We start from the raw sequence: 21,449 nt of genomic DNA, 5'->3' as shown, positions 1-21,449 counted from the left end.
GGTCAGGAGTTCAAGACCAGCCAGGCCAACATGGTGAAACCCCATGTCTACTAAAAATAGAAAAAATTAGCTGGGCGAATGGGCAGGCGCCTGTAATCCCAGCTACTTGGGAGGCTGAGGCAGGAGAATTGCTTGAACCCAGGAGGCAGAGGTTGCAGTGAGCCAAGATCGTGCCATTGCCATGCAGCCTGGGAAATAAGAGCGAAACTCTGTCTCAAAAAAAAGAGCTTTTTAGTGAGGTTCCAGACAGGGCAGAGAGTGATTAATTTTCTGGAATCTGATTTTTGGGGAGTTTCAAGGCTACTTTTGGGGGAAACAAACTTCTTTGAACAGAAATACAATAGGAATTTAAGACACGACTTTTCTCACTTGGCATTTCAGTTATTTCACATTTAGTTATCCAAATGAGAATCCTGAGCCTTTGTTTTCTCAAATGTCTTCCTAAGGTTGAAAGGGTTAGAAATGATATAATGTAAAACTTATTACGAAGCTAAAGTAATCAAAATAGTGTAGTACTGGCATAAGGACAAACATACAAACCAATGGAATACAACACTCAGAAATAAACCCTCACATATGATTTATAACAAGAGCACCAAGATCATTCAGTGGAGAAAGGGCTAACTAAGAAAACTGAATATCCAAATACAAATGAACAAAGCTGGACACTGACTTTTCACCATATATAAAACTCCAAACGAAACAAAGATCAAGAGCTACAACTATACAACTCTTAAGAGAAAACAGAAATATCTTCATGACATTGGGTTTGGCAATCTTCTTGAATATGACTCCAAAAGCACAGCCAAAAGGAAAAAGACAAGATACACTAGACTTCATCAAAATTAAAAAAAAATTGTACATCAAAGGACACTATCAAGGGAATAAAAAGAAAACCCATAGAATGGGAGAAAACATTTGCAAATCACCTATCTCATAATGAATTACTATCTAGAAAACATAAAGAATGCCAACAACTCAACAATAACAGAACAACCCAATCAAAAATGAGTGAAGGACTTGAATACATTTCTTCATAGAAGATACACAAATGGCCAGTACGTGCATGAAAAGATGCTCAGCATCCCAAGCCATTATGGAAATGCAAATTAAAACCACAATGAAAGGAGACATCCAATAAGATAGCCATTATAAGGATATCCATTAGGACAGTTACTTTAAAAAGAAGAAAAGAAAATAACAAGTGTTATAGAGGATGTGGAAAAACCAGAAGCCTTGTTCATTGGTGGTAGGAATATAAAATAATGAAGCTGCTATGGAAAACAGTTTGGAGTTCCTCAAAAAATTAAACATAGAATTAGCATATGATCCAGTAATTCTATTCCTTCATATATACCCAAAAACACAGAAGGCAGAACTCAATTATATACTTCTGCAATAATGTTCACTAAAATGTGGTATATACATACAATGTTATTCAAGCCATAAACAGGAATGAAATTCTGATACATGCTATCATGTGAACCTTGAAACTAATGTGTGATTCCACTTAACATGAGGCACCTAAAATAGTCAAATTCAAAGACAGAAAGTAGAATAGAGGTTACTTGGGGTTGAGAAGAAGAGAAATGTGTTATTTTAATTGCATAGAGCTTCTGTTTGGGGTGATGAAAAAGTTTTAGAAGTAAATAGTGGTGATCATTACACAACACAGTGAATGTACCTAACCCCACTGAATTACACACGTTAAAATGGTTAAAATTGTAAATCTGGTTATGTATATGTTACCATCAAAAATTTTACATAAGTACCCAAAGCCTTCACACCACTTCTGGTGAACCTTTTGTCTCTCAGTTGAGACAGTGATTATAGAAATTACTTAGATAATACTTTATGAAACCTTGGTTGGTAGTGATGGCCAATAGCAACTCCTCTCCGCCTCCCCCAACACACATCCATGCACACACATACACACACACTAAATACATTCAATATCTATCAATACCTAGAATTATTTTTCACAAAGGATTACACAACCAATAATTTCACTAATGATGCAGTTTATATCCTCTCATACTGACAGATAAAAACACATACATTCTCTAAGCACAAAGCTTATATTCACAAATAACTCTCTGCTTAAAGACAAAATTTCAATTAATAATCACCATAGGAATTTAGTTATTTAATGCAACTACTAATCTAATGTCATCAACAAAATCTAAGCAACTTTATCACAAAACCAGGGTTATATTCAGTGGGCATGCATTAATAATCTTTACAACTTTAACATTACACCAGAAAAGGAATTGAATATATAAAAGTTCCCTTGATTTTTGGTGGTTTTCAAATTTCATGGCACAGATTACAAAAAGAAAAGCCCTGTAAAAACAGATTTTAAATATTTTCAATAAAATGGTAAAAAATTGAATATATACCTTTAAGCTTTCATACCGGGCTAAAGATTTAAAACATCCAGCTGGCCCCAATCTGTCAAAACTGACAGGTAAATATTTACAGTGACCAGACAGAGTTTAGTTACAATGGTACTGGAGTTCTACACTCTCCTATCAAAAACGCTTTAGGGTTAATTTCTCAATGCAAACATGTCTTTTTAAATACTGTGATATATAAACTTGGAAACATACCTAGAGTTTGGAGAGAGATGAACAATAACACACAAGTCAATCTTACTTCTGACCTGTCAACAAAGCCCTCTGGCTCCCAAACACCCAACATTGTCCTTCAATATAAAAATTAAAAACAGCAGAATGACCTTACCCCACTGGCTGACATTTTTCTAGAGAATTATCTTTCACTACGTATTAAAGCAGGGCTCAAGCTCCACTAACCTTCTATAAAGTGTAATAGAAGAGCACCAAATTTATAAACTGATCTGGCAGCCCAAAATGATATACCTTTCAAATGGAAACAAACTTTTTCCGATTGTTGTATGTGCCATGTTATTCTTGAAACTTACGTGGCTACAAATAAGAAAAAAATTAGAGAAGTTTTGAATATATCTTGTACTTTTCATCAAGGCTAAAGTGCAAAATATCTCCATTATCTCTGGTATTTTAATGGGGGAAAACATCACATATAAAAAAGGAAATTAAGTGACAGCAGAACTAATACAAAGAAAGCACTCTCAAATATACACTTGAAAACTATTATTTTACTACCAATTTAATTTTTCTTTCTTCAGTTAAGTCTGTCAATGAACCAAGTTCTCACAGAACTTAAGATTTTGTTTCATGCTTTCCAGGACCAGAAATTCCAAAATTACAGGGAAAAAGAATGGAAAAAAATAACACTGCATGACAATGGACACTAAGTTCATAAAGAACTTCTTTTTAAAATGAAATATTATGGAAGAAAATACCATGAAAAGAATAATCCTATGAGAATTGTTTTTAAGGACAGTAAATTTGAGCCTTGGGTCTTCATGAAGATATTACAATTTATATAGAAAACTATAAATATACAAGACTCCGGGGGGGGGGGGGGGAGTCAGAATACATAATATTTAACATTCTATAGGACTAAAAACCTTTTGAGGGAAGTGGGAAAAGGACAGCCAACTGAATCTTTAAGAATTCAGAAACTATGAAAAATTCCTGGGTCAAAAAGGTGCTCCACGTGGAACCACACTTTGTGGTGGGGGGAAAAAAACACATGAAACTTTAGATATATTTTTTAAAGGAAAGAAAAAAGTACTGAATAAATGCAATCCTAGCCGAAAAGGAAATCTTAAATTAAGGGTAAAAGATCTGAATAGTGTAAACAAGTCTGGCTCAGAAAGGAAACTGAACAACACATCCAAGATCTGTCCATAAAAGTAAATAATGCCAGTACATCTTTAATATTAAAGAAATAGGCTATAAAAAATTCAGTCTCAGAATTGGTTTTTAAAAGCTCATTTGTGCTCCTTTGTAGGTGCGTAGTAAAGTTCCATAGGTTTGTTCACTTTCCAGTATTTCTCACTCACCAATTCCAAAGAAAAAGAGCCATTCAATACCTAAAACAAAAAAGAAATTAGGAAAACTGCTGAAACCACAATAATAATGAAAAGAAAATAGAAGTCCACAGAATCTTTTTTTTTTTCAAATCTTAGGAATAACTACTTGTCATTTAACATTGTGTTGCGGTTTTTTACATTATTTATTAGATTCTACCCCACCATTTGCCACTCAGTTTGTCAATGTGCTCCCAGTTTCAACAGTCTATTATTTTAAATACTCACAGTGAACTGGCCACTGGCTGTTGCTATATAAATGGTATACTGCTTCTCACTGGCTGTATCAAGGTTCATCTGGTTTGATTCACCTTTGCTTCGAAGTTCTTCTAAAGCTAACCTCACAGCCAGATACTTGGATAAGTGATCAACAGTGGCGTTACCTGAAGTCTTTATGTATCTGGAAGAATAAATCATTAAAAATTTCATTTCTAGAATATGCCAATGAGAAAAATGTACTTAAATTATGGAACTAATACATTTCTTAAGAACTAAGATGGATATGTCTCAATTATTGACAAAATAATATCATAAATTTACTGCTCTACAATCTAAATTTCTTATTGATAAGTACAGAAGAGGGGAAAGTACACACTCAACATCTTGCTGGCAGGCCATAAAAACTTCACCTATCTTATCTTCTGCAAAATATGATACACAGTGCCAAAAATCAAACAGAAATATACAAAGTACTAAAGGGGAAAAAGGAACAACATATCCCTCAAACCCTAATGACCAGAATCTGCTGGCTGTAGCAGTAAGAGAAACAGGATAGGAGCAAATTTCTTATTGTCTAAGAATTAAAATGTCTTTTTTAAGACTAAGCATAGAAATATTAATTTGGGCTGGGTGGGCACTTTGCGAGGCTGAGGTGGGGGGATCACTTGTGGTCAGGAATTCGAGACCAGCCTGTGCAACATGGCAAAACCCCCACCTTTACTAAAAAATACAAAAATTAGCTGGGTGTGGTGGTGGGCACCTGTAATCCCAGTTACCCGGGAGGCTAAGGCAGGGTTCGCCTGAACCCAGGAGGCAGAGGTTGTAGTGAGCCGAGATCATGCCACTGCACTCCAGCCTGGGTTACAGAGCAAGACTCCGTTTCAAAAAAAAAAAAAAAAGGCGGGGTGGCAGGCTCGATGGCTCACACCTGTAATTCCAGCCCTTTGGGAAGATGAGGTGGGTGGATCACAAGGTCAAAAGATCAAGACCATCGTGGCCAACGTGGCAAAACCCTGTCTCTACTAAAAATACAAAATTCAGCTGGGCGTGTTGTTGAGCGCTTGTAGTCCCAGCCACTCAGAAGGCTGAGGCAGGAGAATCACCTGAACCCAGTGGCAGAGTTGCAGAGGCTGAGCCGAGATTGTGCCACTGCACTCCAGCCTGGCGACAAGTGAGACTCTGTCTCAAAAAAAGCCAGAAATGTTAATTTGGGGATTTTTAAAGCATAATACATCATTCAATCCCTCATTCAATAAATATTTGATGTTTACCTGCACTCAATGGCAGGCAGTGTGCTGGAGAGACAGTAATAAAGCAGCCATTCTTGCCAGCAAGAGTTTTAGAGCCTATTGTTCCTCTAGTAACACTTAAGAAATTTGACTGGCTCCCTTTTCCTTCTCTACCAAGGAGAGTCATTCCTTTCAGATGTGCAACTTTGAGTGGTAAGCACATGAGGGAGGAAAAAAGAATACAACAATCTAGACGGCTAGTAACTGAACCCCCACAATCAATGTGATGACAAATATTACTCCTACTTCTTACACAAGACTGCCTTTTACCTCCAAATTAAACATTCTGAATTTAGATAATCTGAAACTAATCCATATACTTACCTTGTCTGTGCACTGTCATCTTTTTCCATAAGTGTGGGGTGAGGCCTGAATACTAATTCAATTTCACTAGCACCATCCATTACTGGATCAATTGCCACTGCTGCATTGTTATTATCAAGCTCAAGCCCAGAATCATCAGATGTTTTGGTCCGTTTGTTACTAGGGCCTGCTTCCTGATTGCTATGTGTGGAAGCATTACTACAGTGTGAACTGTCACCATTATCTTCTGCTCCACTACCATTTTCAATCTGTTGTTTCTTGCCTCGCTGCAGTCTAGTCAAGGGGGAGAAAAGGATGCATAAAGTTTACTTTTAGGCCTTTAAAGCAACAAATTTGAAGCATATCTGCTATTGAACTTTAAAATTCTAAAAAATATTGGTAACTGAATTTGCTCTGAGTTGGATGACATTGTTTCCCACCCGTTTCTGAAAGGTCTAAAAAAATCTCTCTCACTCACAGACTATTATTTAAATGATTTTATGAATGTTTCTACTCATTTAATAATTTTACTGGCCAAACATGTAAAATTACACCTGTAATCCCAACACTTTGAGAGGCCAAAGTGGGAGGAAATTGAGGCCAGGAATTTGAGACCCTATCTCTACCAACAAAAAAAAAAAAATTAATTACTAAGGGCATGGTGGTGTACACCTATCATCATCATTCTCAGCTACTCAGGAGGCTGAGACAGAAAAATGAATGGCTTGAGCCCAGGAGTTCAAGGATGGAGTGAACTAGCATTGCTCCACTGTACTCTGGCCTGGGCCAGAGTGAGACACTCTCTCTCTTTTTTTCTTTTCTTTTTTTGAGATGGAGTCTCACTCTGTTGCCCAGGCTGGAGTGCAGTGGTGCAATCTCAGCTCACTGCAACCTCTGCTCCTAGGTTCAAGCAATTCTCCTGCCTCAGCCTCCTAAGTAATTGGGACTACAGGCACGCACCACCACGCCCAGCTAATTTTCGTGGTTTTTTTTTTTTTTTAGTAGAGACAGGGTTTCACCATATTGGCCAGGCTAGTCTCAAACTACTGACCTCATCATCTGCCCGCCTCAGCCTCCCAAAGTGCTGGGATTACAGGTGTGAGCCACCAGGTCTGGCTGATGCCATATCTTAAAAATAATTTTCTTTATTAGAAGACTGTAAGAATTATTGGCAAATTTCTATATTCTGAGCATTTTCTCTCATGAGATTACAGGTCTGAAGAAAGGTTATGATTCAGATACAAAAACGTAAAACATCTTAGGGAAGATACTTATGCCTCTCTAATTAGAAATTCTTAAGGAACAAGATTTAAGAAGAAGAGTAAGTACTTCCTCCCTGCTGACCTTCCTCAAAGTCAGCTACAGTGATGCAAAATGATTCTACTGAGGAAAATGTGATGGTATCTAAATAGCCAATGTGGACACAGAAGCTGCTCTTTAACAAGCTCAGATACTAAAACCAATTACTGGTAGGGCAATGCACTTTATACATACAATCTTGTTTACTCTCCAAAACAACCTGTCAAGGCAGTTACCATTACTGTCATTTTCTAGTTGAGAAAAGCAAAGAAACTTAGGTACGAGATTAAATAATTTGTTCACCGTTATACAACTAATAAGTGCCAGAGCTAGAGCTAGGATGTGAACCAGACAACATTCTTTCTACCACATTGTCTGTCTCTCTACCTGTACATAAAAGAAAAAAGAGGCCGGGTGCAGTAACTCATGCCTGTAGCACTTTGGGAGGCCGAGGTAGGAGGATCACGAGATCAGGAGATCAAGACCATTCTGGCCAACATGGTCTCTACAAAACCATGTCTCTATAAAAATATAAAAAAAAAAAAAAAAAAAAAAGCTGGGCATGGTGGCACATGCCTGTAGTCCCAGCTGCTCGAGAGGCTGAGGCAGGAGAACTGTCTGAACTCAGGTGGCAGAGGCTGCTGTGAGCCGAGATTGTGCCACTGCACTACAGCCTGGGCAACAATGCATGACTCCATCTCAAAAAAAAAAAAAAGAAAAAAGAAGGAATACATGATGTAAAAGAAATATAAAAGAATGCCTGGCACTTGTAAAAATACTGTCATTATGTTTATTGCCAGGACAAGGAAATAACAGTCCAATGGTTAGGAAAGATGCTCAAGAACTCATATTAAAAAAAAAAAAAAATCCTGCATACAAAATCTATAGATTACTGCAAAACTAAGAGGGGATGACTAGTATGCTAAATAACAAACTATGATTCAAAAATATATAAGCATACACAGTAGAATATTATTCATCCCTAAAAAGGAAGGAAATCCTGCCACATACTACAATATGAATAGTCATACTGAGGACATTTAAGTAAAATAAACCAGTCACAAAAGTACAAATACTTAACTTGGTGGCCTCTGGTCAAGTAAAAAGAGAAATACTACTACTACTAAGTAACAACAACAAAAAACCCAAAAGTACAAATACTGCATGATTCCACTTAGATGAGGTTATCTAAACAAGGGAAATTCATGAAACAAAGTAGAATGACAGTTACCAGGAAGGGGGTGGGAGGTGGTGGTGGAGGGGGGGGAATGAGGAGTTAGTGCTTAATGGATACAGGGTTTCAATTTTATAAAATGAAAAGAGTTCTATAGATTGGCTGCGCAACATTGTGAATGTTCAGCTTTGGGGAGTCAATAATTTTAAAAAAAAAGAATGTACTTAACACTACTAAACTCTATGCTTACAAATGGTTAAGATGGAAAATTCTATGTCTTTTACCACAATTTCTAGAAAAAAAGAAAGCATAAACAGGCTAAAATGATGAGACAAAAAATTAAGAGCCAATATAAAGACTAAAATATCTTCTAAAATCTACAACTAAAGCAAACGAAAAGTTATTTTAGTTGACCATAAATTACAATGACCTAACAGGTTTATTAAGACTCAATATATTTTTATCCCACAACTCTTTCCAAAAACGGACTGATGTGACAGAGCTACATTAATGTAACTGCAGGCAGCATTTAAAGAATAATGTTCATATAAAAGACATTACTAGTCTATTATATCCTATATTTATCAAATCATATCTATAATATTACATACTGTCCTGATGGTAGCACTTTAAGAATGACACCAATCTTGAGTGTCATGAGGAACAAAAAAGAAATAAGGAAGGTGAATATTAAGCCTTAAGAGGAATATGTACAAACATATATCTATATATAAAAATGTCTGAAAACAAAGAAGTAGAATCTGAAATATGTGTAAAAGTCAACATAAGTATTTCAACCTAAGACAAATTCAGACTGGTGCACACAAGAGACTAATTTTAATTCGATATAAAGGAAGAATGTAAACAAAAATTCACACGTCGAAAAACATTTACTGAGCAGCTACTACTTTAAGCCAAGCACGGTTCTAAATAATGGTGTTATAAGAGTCAATGAGGCTGCACACGGTGGCTCATGCCTGTAATCCCAGCACTTTGGGAGACCAAGTCAGTGAGGTCAGGAGTTCAAGACCAGCCTGGCCAAGATGGTAAAACCCTGTCTCTACTAAAAATACAAAAATTAGCCGGGCATGGTGGAGGGCGCCTGTAGTCCCAGTTACTAGGGAGGCTGAGGCAGGGAACTGCTTGAACCCAGGAGGCAGAGGTTGCAGCGAGCCAAGATTGTGCCACTGCACTCCAGCCAGGATGAAAGAGTGAGACTCCGTTGAAAAAAAAAAAAAAAAAAAGTCAATGATACTGACATAGTCTCTTCCCATATTCTAGTGTAGCAGGTAACATATCAGAGTGATAGGTACTATGGAGAAAAAAATGAGGCAAGGAAGTACAGAGTCCTAGAATGGAAGCTGAGAACTTAAGCAGACACCTGCTAAGAAAGTGAGGTAGTGTGCCACGTGGATTACCTTGAAAAGGAGGGTTTCTGAAAAAGAGTACTGTAAGTACAAAGGCTCTGAGTCAGAACCTTTCTTGGAAAGGTTCTTGGAAAGTCAAACACTTCTTGGAGTGTCTGAAGAACAGTAAGGAAGCTGTAATAAAGTCGCCAACAAAAAAAGGAGTGCCTATCACATAGCCCCACTACTAGAAATGTATAAGCAAATTCGAAGGAATATATACAAAGGACAGTCTTGCTTTTACTAAAAGGCTATGGTGAGTAACCACTGAAGTCCTTCCAACTCTTAGGAATGTAAAATTATTTTAAAAATAAATACATTTAACATTTAGTACTTTATTATACTTTGATAAATAGAGTGATAGGTCAGTTTAATACTGTTAGAATGGAGCACATCTTTGAACCTTTAAGCCAGTGGTTTTTGACCTTGTCTACACTCCACAATCATTTACAGAACCTTAAAAGCAGGACAAGCCTTGCAATTTAAAAGCTTTCTGAGTGAGTCTGATGTTCAGCCAAGGCGAAAACCACCAGACTGAGATGGGGCTTTATTATCTCCTTCTGTGGAAAATGATGATTATCCTTCAGACCTGAAGAAATGAGATGATAATGTCAGAGAGGAAAAAAGGATGAGGGTAAGGGAAAATGCCCAGATTTTACGGGTCTTGGAAGCCATCATTAGTCTTTTGGTTTATATCCTATTAGACGGCTCCAAGCAAAGGAAAACCATGATCTTCCTCTCAATTTAACAGTATCTCTAAGGGCCAGGTTCTGTGGCTCATGACTGTAATCCCAGCACTTTGGGAGGCTGAGGTGGTTGGATCACCTGAGGTCGAGAGTTTGAGACCAGCCTGACCAAAATGGAGAAACCCTGTCTCTACTAAAAAAAAAAAAATTTACAAAAAATTAGCCTGGCATGGTGGCAGGCACCTGTACTCCCAGCTACTCAGGAGGCTGAGGCTGGAGAATTGCTTGAACCCAGGAGGCAGAGCCTGCAATGAGCCAAGATTGTGCCACTGTACTCCAGTCTGGGCAAAAAGAGCAAGTCTCCATCTCAAAACAAAACAAACAGGATTTCTGGCTGCTATGCTGAGAACAGACTATGTGGGAGTAAGCATGGGAAGTAAAATAACCAGTTGCGAACTTACTTCAATACATCAAATGAAAGACTGTTACGGCCTGAATGAATCTAGATATACTATGCAGAAAGGAAAAATATTTATCTATTTACAGATTGGAATAGAGGATGTGTGAAAGAGATTTAAAAAAGACTCCAAGGTTTTTTGCTTAAGCAGGTGGAATGACAGAGTTGCCATCAACTAAAATGAGTAAGAACAAAGAGAAGTAGGGGGTAAGTTCAGTACTGATTATGTTAAGTCTGAGATGTTTATTAGATACCCAAAAGGAGATGTGTTGAAATTTCAGGTAAGTCTGGGCTGGATATATAAATTTGGGACTCATCAGCATATAGATAGTAAATTAAACTATGAAACTGTATAAGATAATCTGGAGTCAGATTTTGTACTGAGAAACACTATTCCCTGGGACACTCCACCTTTAAGAGTTTGGGAAATTAAAATAAACAGGTGAAGGAACACCTAATGGCATATAAAGGGAACCAGGTGAAGAAAATTATTCACAGAGAAGTTAGAAATTAATTGTGTCAAATGCTGCTAAGTAAGATGAAGTCTGAGAATCAGCCATTAGATGGCAGAATGAAGAGGTCACTAATAATGTGGATAAGGGCAATATGATGGGGTGGTGAGGATGAATGGAGGGGGTTCATGAAAGAATGGAAAAAGAACTGGAGATACAACTCTTTCTATATCTTATCTTGCTATAAAGATAAGAGAAGAAATAGAACGGTAAGTCGAGAAAGAAGTAGGTACAAGAGAGATTTTAGTATTTTAAATGAAATACCCTTTATACCTGGAGGCATCTATTACACCTACACAAAAGGTAATCAGGTAGTCTACTATTTCTTAACTGTATTTTACCTTTTTCAAAAGTAAATTTAATATTTAATAACATATTCAGAAAAACAGCTACCCTCTCTGACCCTCTTTCCCATATACCTGTTCATGGCCTGTATCTTCAGTCCTTCCTCAATGCTGTGACTGAGTGCTTGCTGATTATTGTGCTTGTTGATCCTGGCTAATACTCTCTCTTGATGAGCTTCATACTCATCACGACTTGGATAAATTTTGCTGATGAGTGCATCAAAGTTTGGGTCTGGCCTTAGTGATCTTTTGGAAACTAGTTTTTTCCGACAGGTAGGGCATTCTTTGTTGCTAAATAAAAGGAGGGGAAAGCAAATGTAAACAATCCTAGTATCTTTGGGCTAAAGACAAAAAAAATACAGCTTCTGGATAGTTATCACCTTTATTCCAACACCTTTAATAAGTCACAGAAATTTAAACTGATTAACTTGAATTTCCTTGAACATCTGACTAGTGGGTAAGCAAGATTTTAGAAACCTCACTCTATACCACTCATCAAAAGAAAAAAATTGAGTATTTCCCAAGATAATTTATACATAACCATCTTAGAAATAAAAATCTATTCTTTTCTAAATTTCCCCTTTCTGATAACCATGCTTTATATGAAAAAAAAAAACCATAAACATATATATATACATACATGTTTATATACACACACACATACATATTTATCTGTAAGAAGTTGTTTTACTGAAATAATACTTTCATAAGAATATTATTTTATATACTTAAGTAGAAAAATCATGGTTTTATGCTTTGTAATTTCCTCAAAGCAAATACTCATCCTATGAAACTTCTAAAAATCAGCAATCTCAAAACAAAGATTTTCCCATAATTAAAACTTAGTGACTTGAGAAAGATTTCTAATTTTCAATCAAATACTTATAGAAAATGTATATCTCAGCCAAGCACAGTGGCTCACACCTGCAATCCCAGCACTTTGGGAGGCCGACGCAGGTGGATCATGAGGCCAGGAGTTCGAGACCAGCCTGACCAACATGGTGAAACCCCATCTCTACTAGAAACACAAAAATTAGCCGGACATGGTGGCACGCACCTGTAATCCCAGGTACTCAAGAAGCTGAGGCAGGAGAATTGCTTGAACTTGGGAGGCAGAGGTTGCAGTGAGCCAAGATTGCACCACTGCACTCCAGCCTGGGCAACAGAACAAGATTCCATCTCAAAAAAAGAAAAGAAAATATATTTCTCAGCCAGATGCAGTGGGCTCAAGTCTGTAATCTAGCACTTTAGGAGGCTGAAGTGGCTGGATCACCTGAGGTCAGGAGTTCGAGACCAGCCTGGCCAACATGGTAAAATCCTGTCTCTACTAAAAAAACAAAAAAATAAAACAAAATAGCCAGGCATGGTGGCAGATGCCTGTAATCCCAGCTACTCAGGAGGCTGAGGCAGGATAATGGCTTGAACCCAGGAGGTGGAGGTTGCAGTGAGCCAAGATCGCGCTATGGCACTCAAGCTTGGGCAAGAAGAGCGAAACACCATCTCAACAACAACAGCAACAACAACAAAGGAGGAAGAAAAAAAGAAAATGTGTTTCTCAAACCCCGGAAAGCACTCCCATGGTACAATTTAAGTACCTAGTGTAGTAAGTCTTTTCAACATACCCACTTCTAAGGGCTGTGATGATACAGTCTGCACAAAAACGATGCAAACACTCCTTTGTAGTCATGGTGTTCTTCAGCATATCCAAACAAATTGGGCACATTAATTCACTGTGTAGACTTCGAGGTGAAACCACAATTTCTAAGCCATCTGTTATTGCCTCCTGTAAGAGAATTACTTCAAAATTAAAAGCCACTTCATTTTTTTTATTATGGACAAGTTCAAACGTATAAAAGTACTGGAAATGGTAAAAAAAAAAAAAAAAAAATGAACATTATACGTACTCATCAGCCAGCCACAACCATTGTCAACTCACAGCTAATTTTGTTTTGGCTATAACTGCCTACAGCTCCCCTCAGCCCCCACCATCACTACATTATATAAATGCTCTTAACTTTAAAATGCTAAAAATAAGATATTAAGGTATTTAAAAGATAACTAGTGGGTAATTAGCCTGGTATAATAAAAAAGCACTGAATTTAGAACTGTGTATCTCAGATTTGATCTAATTCTAGTCATATTAACTGAGTCTAAACCATTATTTAACATTGCTTTCTTACCTGTAAAAGGAGAAACTGCTAAAATAACCCTCAGAATATATCCATCTTCAAAAGTGACACCATTTTCACAATAAATTGTTTCATGCTGCCCATTAAAATAAGATTCCAATATTCTCTAGTTTATAAATAGCTTAATAGAATTTTCATTTTCAAATATTGTTGAACCCCCAAAATTCTTTTCCACAGACCAATTTTATACAAAGCGGTTAGCTTCTCTCCAGAAGCTGATTTAAACCAGAATATAACCGAAGTATAAAACGTATTGCTGTATCTAATTGTCATGCCTAAAAATGTTTGTCTCCAAATGCAACTGGAGTTCCAGTGTAAAATTTCAGGACATATCTTCCCCTGCTGCAGAGTGATTAGTGAATCCTACTTGCTTCATCAACATTACCCATCCTCCACACAAGCTGGCAGTGAGAATAGAGATTGCTCAGCTCTAATGCTACCAATATCAACTCCTATAGATTGAGGAGAGTTCTAGCATGGTGAGAATTGTAAAGCAAGATGCAGGTTTAAATAAGCAGCTTTCAATAGGCTCCAGTGCTTTCTGTTTCCACTGGCAGTTCATCATACTTGTGCTTTCTTTATATGGTCAGAGATGGATTACTCCAAAAAGAAAAACATAGAAACTATAGCTGTTGTTCATAAAGGGCTCAACTATTAATAAAATATGCTTGTTAGATTTCAGCCTCTCTATATAAATAAATTACATAAATATGAATATATATAAATATAAATAAATATTTCTTTTTTTTCTCTTCATTTAACACTTAGACAAACTTTTGATTTAGGAAACTATCACTCAGAGTATACTGATGACCCAGAGAGTAATCAAGTGTGCTCTCCTCTCCTTTAGAACACATCGAACAAAATCCCAACCCCAGATAAATTCAACCCTCTACGTTCTCCTCCAGGGCTGTACCTGTGCAGATGTGTAGCACTGTGGGAGAAAAGAAAAAGGGAAAACCACCTTGGTAGAACTAAACATTTTACAAGCCTCATATGGGTGTTCAATACTGCTCAGCAACTGGTTTATTTTCCTTTCTATACACTATTTTACACCTTTTCCTTTATCTGCTGACCTTTTTCCATCTGCACTTTCAATAAACTACCTTACCTCAATTTATCGAGATATTTCATTAAAAGAGAGTTCCTTCATTTCCTCTCTACCAAATCTATACATCATCTTCTTTCTTGTTAAAAGGAGAAACTATATACCTCTTCCTATCAAAGCTATATTCCTTTGTACCTTCTCAAAGACATGCTTCTTTTTATTATTCTGTTTGCTCTCAGGCTTCAGCAATCTCTCCTTCTCCACTGAATCAGCCTAAGAGATTGGAATCTCAACTTAGGCTGCGCACAGTAAAACATGAATGATGCACCCTAGAGCTATGCAAGGGGAGAGGGAAGATGGGCACTCTATCTCCATCTTTCTCTTGTTTTGAGACGGAGTTTTGCTCTGGTTGCCCAAGCTGCAGTACAATGGCGCGATCTTAGTTCACTGCAACCTCCGCCTCACGTGTTCAAGCGATTCTCCTGCCTCAGCCTCCTGAGTAGCTGGGATTACAGGCACTCACTACCACATCAGGCTAATTTTTTGTATTTTTAGAAGAGATGGAGTTTCACCATGTCAGCCAGGCTGGTCATCAACTCTTGACCTCAGGTGAGCCACCCGCCTTGGCCTCCCAAAGTGCTGGGATTACAGGCATGAGCCACCACACCCAGCCTCTATCTCCACCTTGTAAACAAAATTGAAAACTTAATTTCACATTGCATACCCAAATTTCTCTGAAGAACTGCCTATTCATCTTTTCTCACTTCTACCCTCCCCTTACTAGACCATATATATATAATTATCATATATATACTATATTCATCATGTGAACCAATGATGAGAATGCATCATGATTCCATTCAGCCCTCAACCTGTACAATCTACTCAGGTTAATTTGCTCTTGTCAAGGTCACCAAATACATACAGTCGACCCTTGGCATCCATGGGGGGATTAGCTCCAGGAACTTCCACATACATCAAAATCCTTGGATGCTCAAATCTCTTATAAAAAATGGCATGATATTTGCATATAAATTAGGCAAATTCTCCCATGTACTTTAAATCAGGGGTCCCCAACCATCAGGCCGTAGACAGGTACTGGCCTGGTAGGAACCAGACCGCACAGTAGGAGGTGAGTAGCTGGTGAGTAAGCATGACCGCTTAAGCTCTGCCTCCTGTCAGATCAGTGGTGGTATTAGATTCTCCTAAGAATGTGAACCCTACTGAGAACCGCACATGCAAGGGTGCCAGGTTGTGTGCTCCTTATTAGAATCTAATGACTGATGATTTGAGGTGGTACAGTTTCATCCTGAAACCATCTCCCACTCACCCACTCTGATCCATGGAAAAATTGACATCCATGAAACTGGTCCCTGGGACTACTGCTTTAAATCATCTCTAAATTACTTGTAATACAATGCCCATACAGCACCTTATCTGCATGGATTCAACATACTTGGCACACAAAGAATTCAAGTTTTGGTTTTTGGGACTTTGTGAAAATTTTTTGTTCCTGAATTTTTTCGATTATGGTTGCTTGAATCTACAGATGCAGAACCCATGTATGTGGAGGGCCAACTGTATTGTCAAGTGGTATTTACACCTTTCTAATCTTCAGCTTATTCAGCCTGTCACTAGTGTTAAACACATTAACTATATCATCCTTCAAATACTTCCCTTAGCTTTTAAATCCCCCTCTCTCCCAATCTCCTGTTTTTCCTTCCTTTTCTCTGGATGTTCCTCTCAGTCTCCTTCACTAGCTCCTTGTCCATTACCTAATTTCTTTTTTTTTTTTTTTGGGGGGGAGGGAGGAAGGCAGGAAGGGAGGGAAGAAGGACGGTAGGGAGGAAGGAAGGGATGAAGGAAGGAAGGAAGGAAGGGAGGAAGCAGGGAGGGAGGGAGGGAGGGAAGGGAAGGAAGGAATTCAAGCAATGAGAGAGACATTGCCGACCTGGATCTAGAGGTTTACAAGTTGATTTCTTTTTTTTTGAGAGAAGGAAAGAAAAAAAAAAATAAGTAAAGGAGAGGAAGAAAGAGGAAGAGAAAGAGGGAGAGTAAATGGAAATATTGCTTTATTTTGAAAAAAATTGGGTATTAATAATGGCCAATCAATGTTTCATTTAAGCTTATGGGTAGATGTGATGTGGTATTGACAAGAATGTATATTTTGTGTATTTGAAGTGGAGAGCTCTATAAATATTTATTAAGTTTACTTGTTCCGGATCTCAGTTCGAGTCCTTGATATTCTTATTAATTTTCTGTCTCATTGTGTCTAAGTCTCTATGTATCTGGGTGTTAGGATCGTTAGCTCTTGTTGTTGCACTGATCCTTTTACCACTATATCTTTGTTGCTTTAAAATCTATTTTATCCGATACGAGAATTGCAACTCCTGCTTTTTATTTATTTATTTATTATTTATTTTTGCTCTCCATTTGGTTGGTAAAACTTTCTCCATCCCTTTGTTTTGAGTCTTTGTGTATCCTTGCATGTGAAACAGGTCTGGATGTAACATGCCATTTGATGTTGACTGGCTGTTTTATCCATTCGTTGATGTAAATTCTTCTTTATGTTGGTGCTCTTTACTTTTTGGTGTATTTTTAGAAAGGCTAATACTGGTTGTTTCTTTCTGTGTGTAATGCTTCTTTCAGAAGCTCTTGTAAAGCAGGCCTGGTGGTAATAAAATCTCTGAGTTCTTGCTTGTTCATAAAAGATTTTATTTTGCCTTCAGTTGTGAAGCTTAGTTTGGCTGGATATGAAATTCTGGGCTGAAGGTTCTGTTCTTTGAGGATGTTGAATATTGGCCCCCACTCTCTTCTGGCTTGTAGAGTTTCTGCTGAGAGATCTGCTGTAAGTCTGATAGGCTTGCCTTTGTGGGTAACCTGACCTTTCTCTCTGGCTGCCCTTAGTATTTTCTCCTTCGTTTCAACCCTGGTGAATCTAACGATTATGTGCCTTGGGGTTGTTGTTCTTGAGGAATACCTTTGTGGTGTTCTCTGTATTACCTGGGGTTGAATGTGGACCTGCTTTGCTAGTTTAGGAAAATTTTCCTGAATAATATCCTGAAGGGTATTTTCCAGCTTGGATTCATTCTCTCCGTCGCATTCAGGTACACCTATCAAACGTAAATTTGGTCTTTTCACATAGTCCCACATTTCTTGGAGACTTTGCTCATTCCTTTTTATCCTTTTTTCTCTAATCTTTTCTTCACGTTTTATTTCATTCAGTTGGACTTTGACCTCTGATATCCCTTTTTCTGCTTGAACAATTCGAGTGTTTAAACCTGTGCATACTTCTCGGAGTTCCTGTATTGTATTCTTCAGTTCCATTATTTCACTCATACTCCTCTCTAAGTTGTCTATTCTCAATAGGATTTCATCAAACCTTTTTTCAAAGTTCCTAGTTTCTTTACGTTGGGCTACAACATGTTCTTTTAACTCACCGAAGTTTGTTATTATCCATTCCTTGAAGAGTGATTCTGTCATCAGGAGGCGCTCGTTCTCCATCAAGCCTTGTTCCATTGTTGATGTGGAACTGTGATCATCTTTAGAGGGAGAGGCTTCTGACTTTGAGTATTCTCAGCTTTTTTATGCTGGTTTCTTCCCGTCATTGTAAATTTATCCTCCTGTCGTCTTTGAAATTACCAACTTTCAGATTAGGTCTCTTGAGTGGATGTCCAGGTTGTTAGTTCCCAGGGCCAGAGCAGCGGCGTTAAAACTGATGGTGCTTTTCTGCCCAGGATTCTCCTCTCTGGCTTCCTTCTTGTGTCCGTAGTAGGCAACTCTGCCTTCCCAGGACTCCAAACCTCGGTCAGAAGGGGAACCCGTCCCGTTTACTCTGCGCCGAGCGCTGCCGCGCCGAGGTGCCGTCGCAGCCGCTGCGCCGGGCTCTGGTGTCCTGCTGGGGACCTGTGCGGGTCCTCCAAACCTGTTTACTCTGCTCAGAGAGCTGCCGCGCCGAGGTGCCGGCGGAACCACTGTGCCGGCCACGAGAGTCGCGCTGGCCACCCGTGTGTTTCCTCCACTGGGGGATCTTCTGCTCCGTGAGCGACCAGAATTTGTCTGAAAGTGTGGCGTCCTCTAGTTCTCCGTGCCTTCCCTGAGAGCTGCAATCCCGGGATGTTAGCGATCAGCCATCTTGGATCGTTCTCCCCCCATTACCTAATTTCTAAATGTTGAAGCAGCTCTGGATGAAGTTATAGGTCCTCTGCTCATCTCTCTGGATGATTTTATCCATTCCTATTGCTTAAAATGTGCTGTCAATCCCTAAAATTTTACATTTAGTTCAGACTAATATAAAAATTATCTCTAGTTAGCATCTCTGCCTGCCTGTTGCATAGGAATCTCAAAATTAGTCCAGTATTAGGCATGGTTATTGCCTTCAAACCTGCTCCTCCCCTAGTCTTTGCCATCATCTCAAAACAGTCTTCCTTGGAACCTTATCAGTACTTATTAGAGTAAGGAGGACTCGCCCAACTTTCTATAACTTCTCACATGTGAATTTTAGATAGATAGCTTCTCACATGTGAATAGATACTTATTTTTTCCAATGTCTGTAAAGTCCATGGTTGGTGCTACCTCTGTTTTATTCACCACTGTTCACCCAGTACCTACCACAAGAGCTTATATAGAATATTCAAATTATTTGTTGAATCAGTGAACAAAGTGTTAGCCAACATACAGAAGTCAGGAATGCTTGCACAAAAGGTATTATTACTGTATTTCTATTTACGTTTTCATGTTCTAAAAATTTATCCCAGTTTACATGCCTCATATGCCCCTTAGCAATCATCTTAAGTCATTACCTGAGGTGTTCGTTGTAATTCATATAAACTGAGCTCCCATGTTTTGCTTAATGGTTGAGTTCCGTTTGTCTGCACAGCCTGAGACATTGCTAGAAATAAGAGACAAAAACAATTTTAGTGTTTGAAAGGGAAGTGCTATGGTATGAATGTATGTGTTCCACCAAAATTCCTATGTTGAAATCTAACCTCAATGCAATAGTATTAAGAGGTGGGGACTTTGGGGGGTAATTATAAGGGCTCCACTTTCATGAATGAAATTAGTGCCAAGGGAATCTTTTGGCTTTTTGAGTATGTTTGGACACAGAGAAGCATCTATAAGGAACAGGCCCTCACCAGACCCTGCATCTGCTGGTGCCATGATCTTGGAATTCCCAGTCTCCAGAACTCTAATATATTTCTATTGCTTATAAATTACCCAGCCTAAAGTATTTTGTTTTATCAGGCTGAATGAATTAAGACAGGAAGTAAATCTCAAAACTGATTTTTAGGAATTGTTAATCTTAATTAAAAACAAATTATTCACTGGTTCTCAAAAATTAAAAAGAAGAAAAACTCAGGAATCTTTACACTTATAAATATGAACTACTTGACAGTAAAAGGCTACTACTGACTTCCAAATGCCCAAGAGCTGGCATACAGGAAGTGTTTAACATATCAAAGGGCTTAATTACTACTGAAATGTACAGCAGATTGTTTTCACCCAAAACAATAAATATTTTTATGAAATTCATGGTCATGGAACTTAGAACAAAATCAGGAAAATTTCAGATTCTTCAGCATAGCTATCTAGTCCAACGTTGTCCAAGATAAAAAAAATCTGCTTTATAGCCCTTTAAACCACTAGTCATTCTGTCTCTTTCACAGCTTACTCACGAAAAAAATCCCTACACCTCATGTTCAGAAAGCTTTCTTAATGTAGAAACCTAAACTGCTACCTATTCATCCTATAGCTGCCCTCTGAAGACAAACTAATAATAATAATGATGTCTGAAAACTTTTCTACAAAAGACTTTCAAATATTTAAAAAGTGGTATCATATTCCACCTGATTTTTCTTTCCTTTTGGCTAAATATCATAGTTCCTCCTATTCCCCATCTGACACCATTTCAAAGTCTTCTCACCACCCTGATTAATACTGCCTCCTCTCCTGATATAAATGAACTGAACAGCATAAGACCAACTTCTCCGCTTGTCTTTGAGTAGAAGGACATCTAGTATAAACGTGGGAAAGTTTGTAGATTTAAAAAACTCACTCCTCTGGGGCACAGAAAAATAAAGTGACCCCAGTCATCCTAATTTTTAGTAAATACCTATGACTCGTCAAGCACAACTGCCCCAGAACCCTTGTCTAGAAGGAAACAGCTAATCTACAATCAATAAGACAAAGTCTAAACAGAAATATAGGAAAAAAAATATGAAATTTTATAGCGATAGATAGGGGAATTTGAGAAGTGAAGGACGCTTTAGCAGAGATAAAATGAACCTTAAAAAGAAAGACTATCAATCCAAGCTTAAAGAAAAAAATTAATATAATAGAAAGAGACTACTTACAGTGGACTGGAAATACAAAAGAAAGCGGGTTCTAGGCAAATTACAGCAGCAGTATGGGCATGCTTGTGATTGGAAGATATTAAAAGTTTAAACAGGAGAGTAACATGAGCAAATAGATCACAAAAACTTGAGTAGTATAGAAGGTAGAAGACTAGAAAGCAAAAATAAGATCAGTGAGAGAAAGTTGTTAAAAA

The 21,449-nt window shown here is 37.9% G+C and overlaps 1 protein-coding gene across 6 annotated transcripts in view; it reads right to left on the bottom strand.

Annotated features, from left to right (window-relative positions):
* Positions 1-2,004: 2,004 nt before the first annotated feature.
* The window catches only part of RNF2 (ring finger protein 2), a 51,215-nt gene continuing 31,770 nt past the window's right edge, over positions 2,005-21,449 (bottom strand). For all 6 annotated transcript variants that reach the window (XM_054247809.2, XM_078355130.1, XM_008984832.5 and 3 more), the window contains 6 exons: positions 19,705-19,793; positions 13,288-13,448; positions 11,741-11,956; positions 5,809-6,081; positions 4,205-4,376; positions 2,005-3,979 (listed from right to left, as the gene is read on the bottom strand). In XM_054247809.2, coding sequence (XP_054103784.1) covers positions 3,878-3,979; positions 4,205-4,376; positions 5,809-6,081; positions 11,741-11,956; positions 13,288-13,448; positions 19,705-19,793 — 1,013 coding nt within the window. In that variant the 3' untranslated portion in view covers positions 2,005-3,877. The remainder of the gene's footprint in view (positions 3,980-4,204; positions 4,377-5,808; positions 6,082-11,740; positions 11,957-13,287; positions 13,449-19,704; positions 19,794-21,449) is intronic.

Source organism: Callithrix jacchus, chromosome 18 (assembly GCF_049354715.1).
Source record: "Callithrix jacchus isolate 240 chromosome 18, calJac240_pri, whole genome shotgun sequence".
Classification (NCBI taxonomy): domain Eukaryota; kingdom Metazoa; phylum Chordata; class Mammalia; order Primates; family Cebidae; genus Callithrix; species Callithrix jacchus.
Note: the sequence above shows the minus strand (reverse complement) of the source record. Positions and strands in the feature narration are given on the sequence as shown.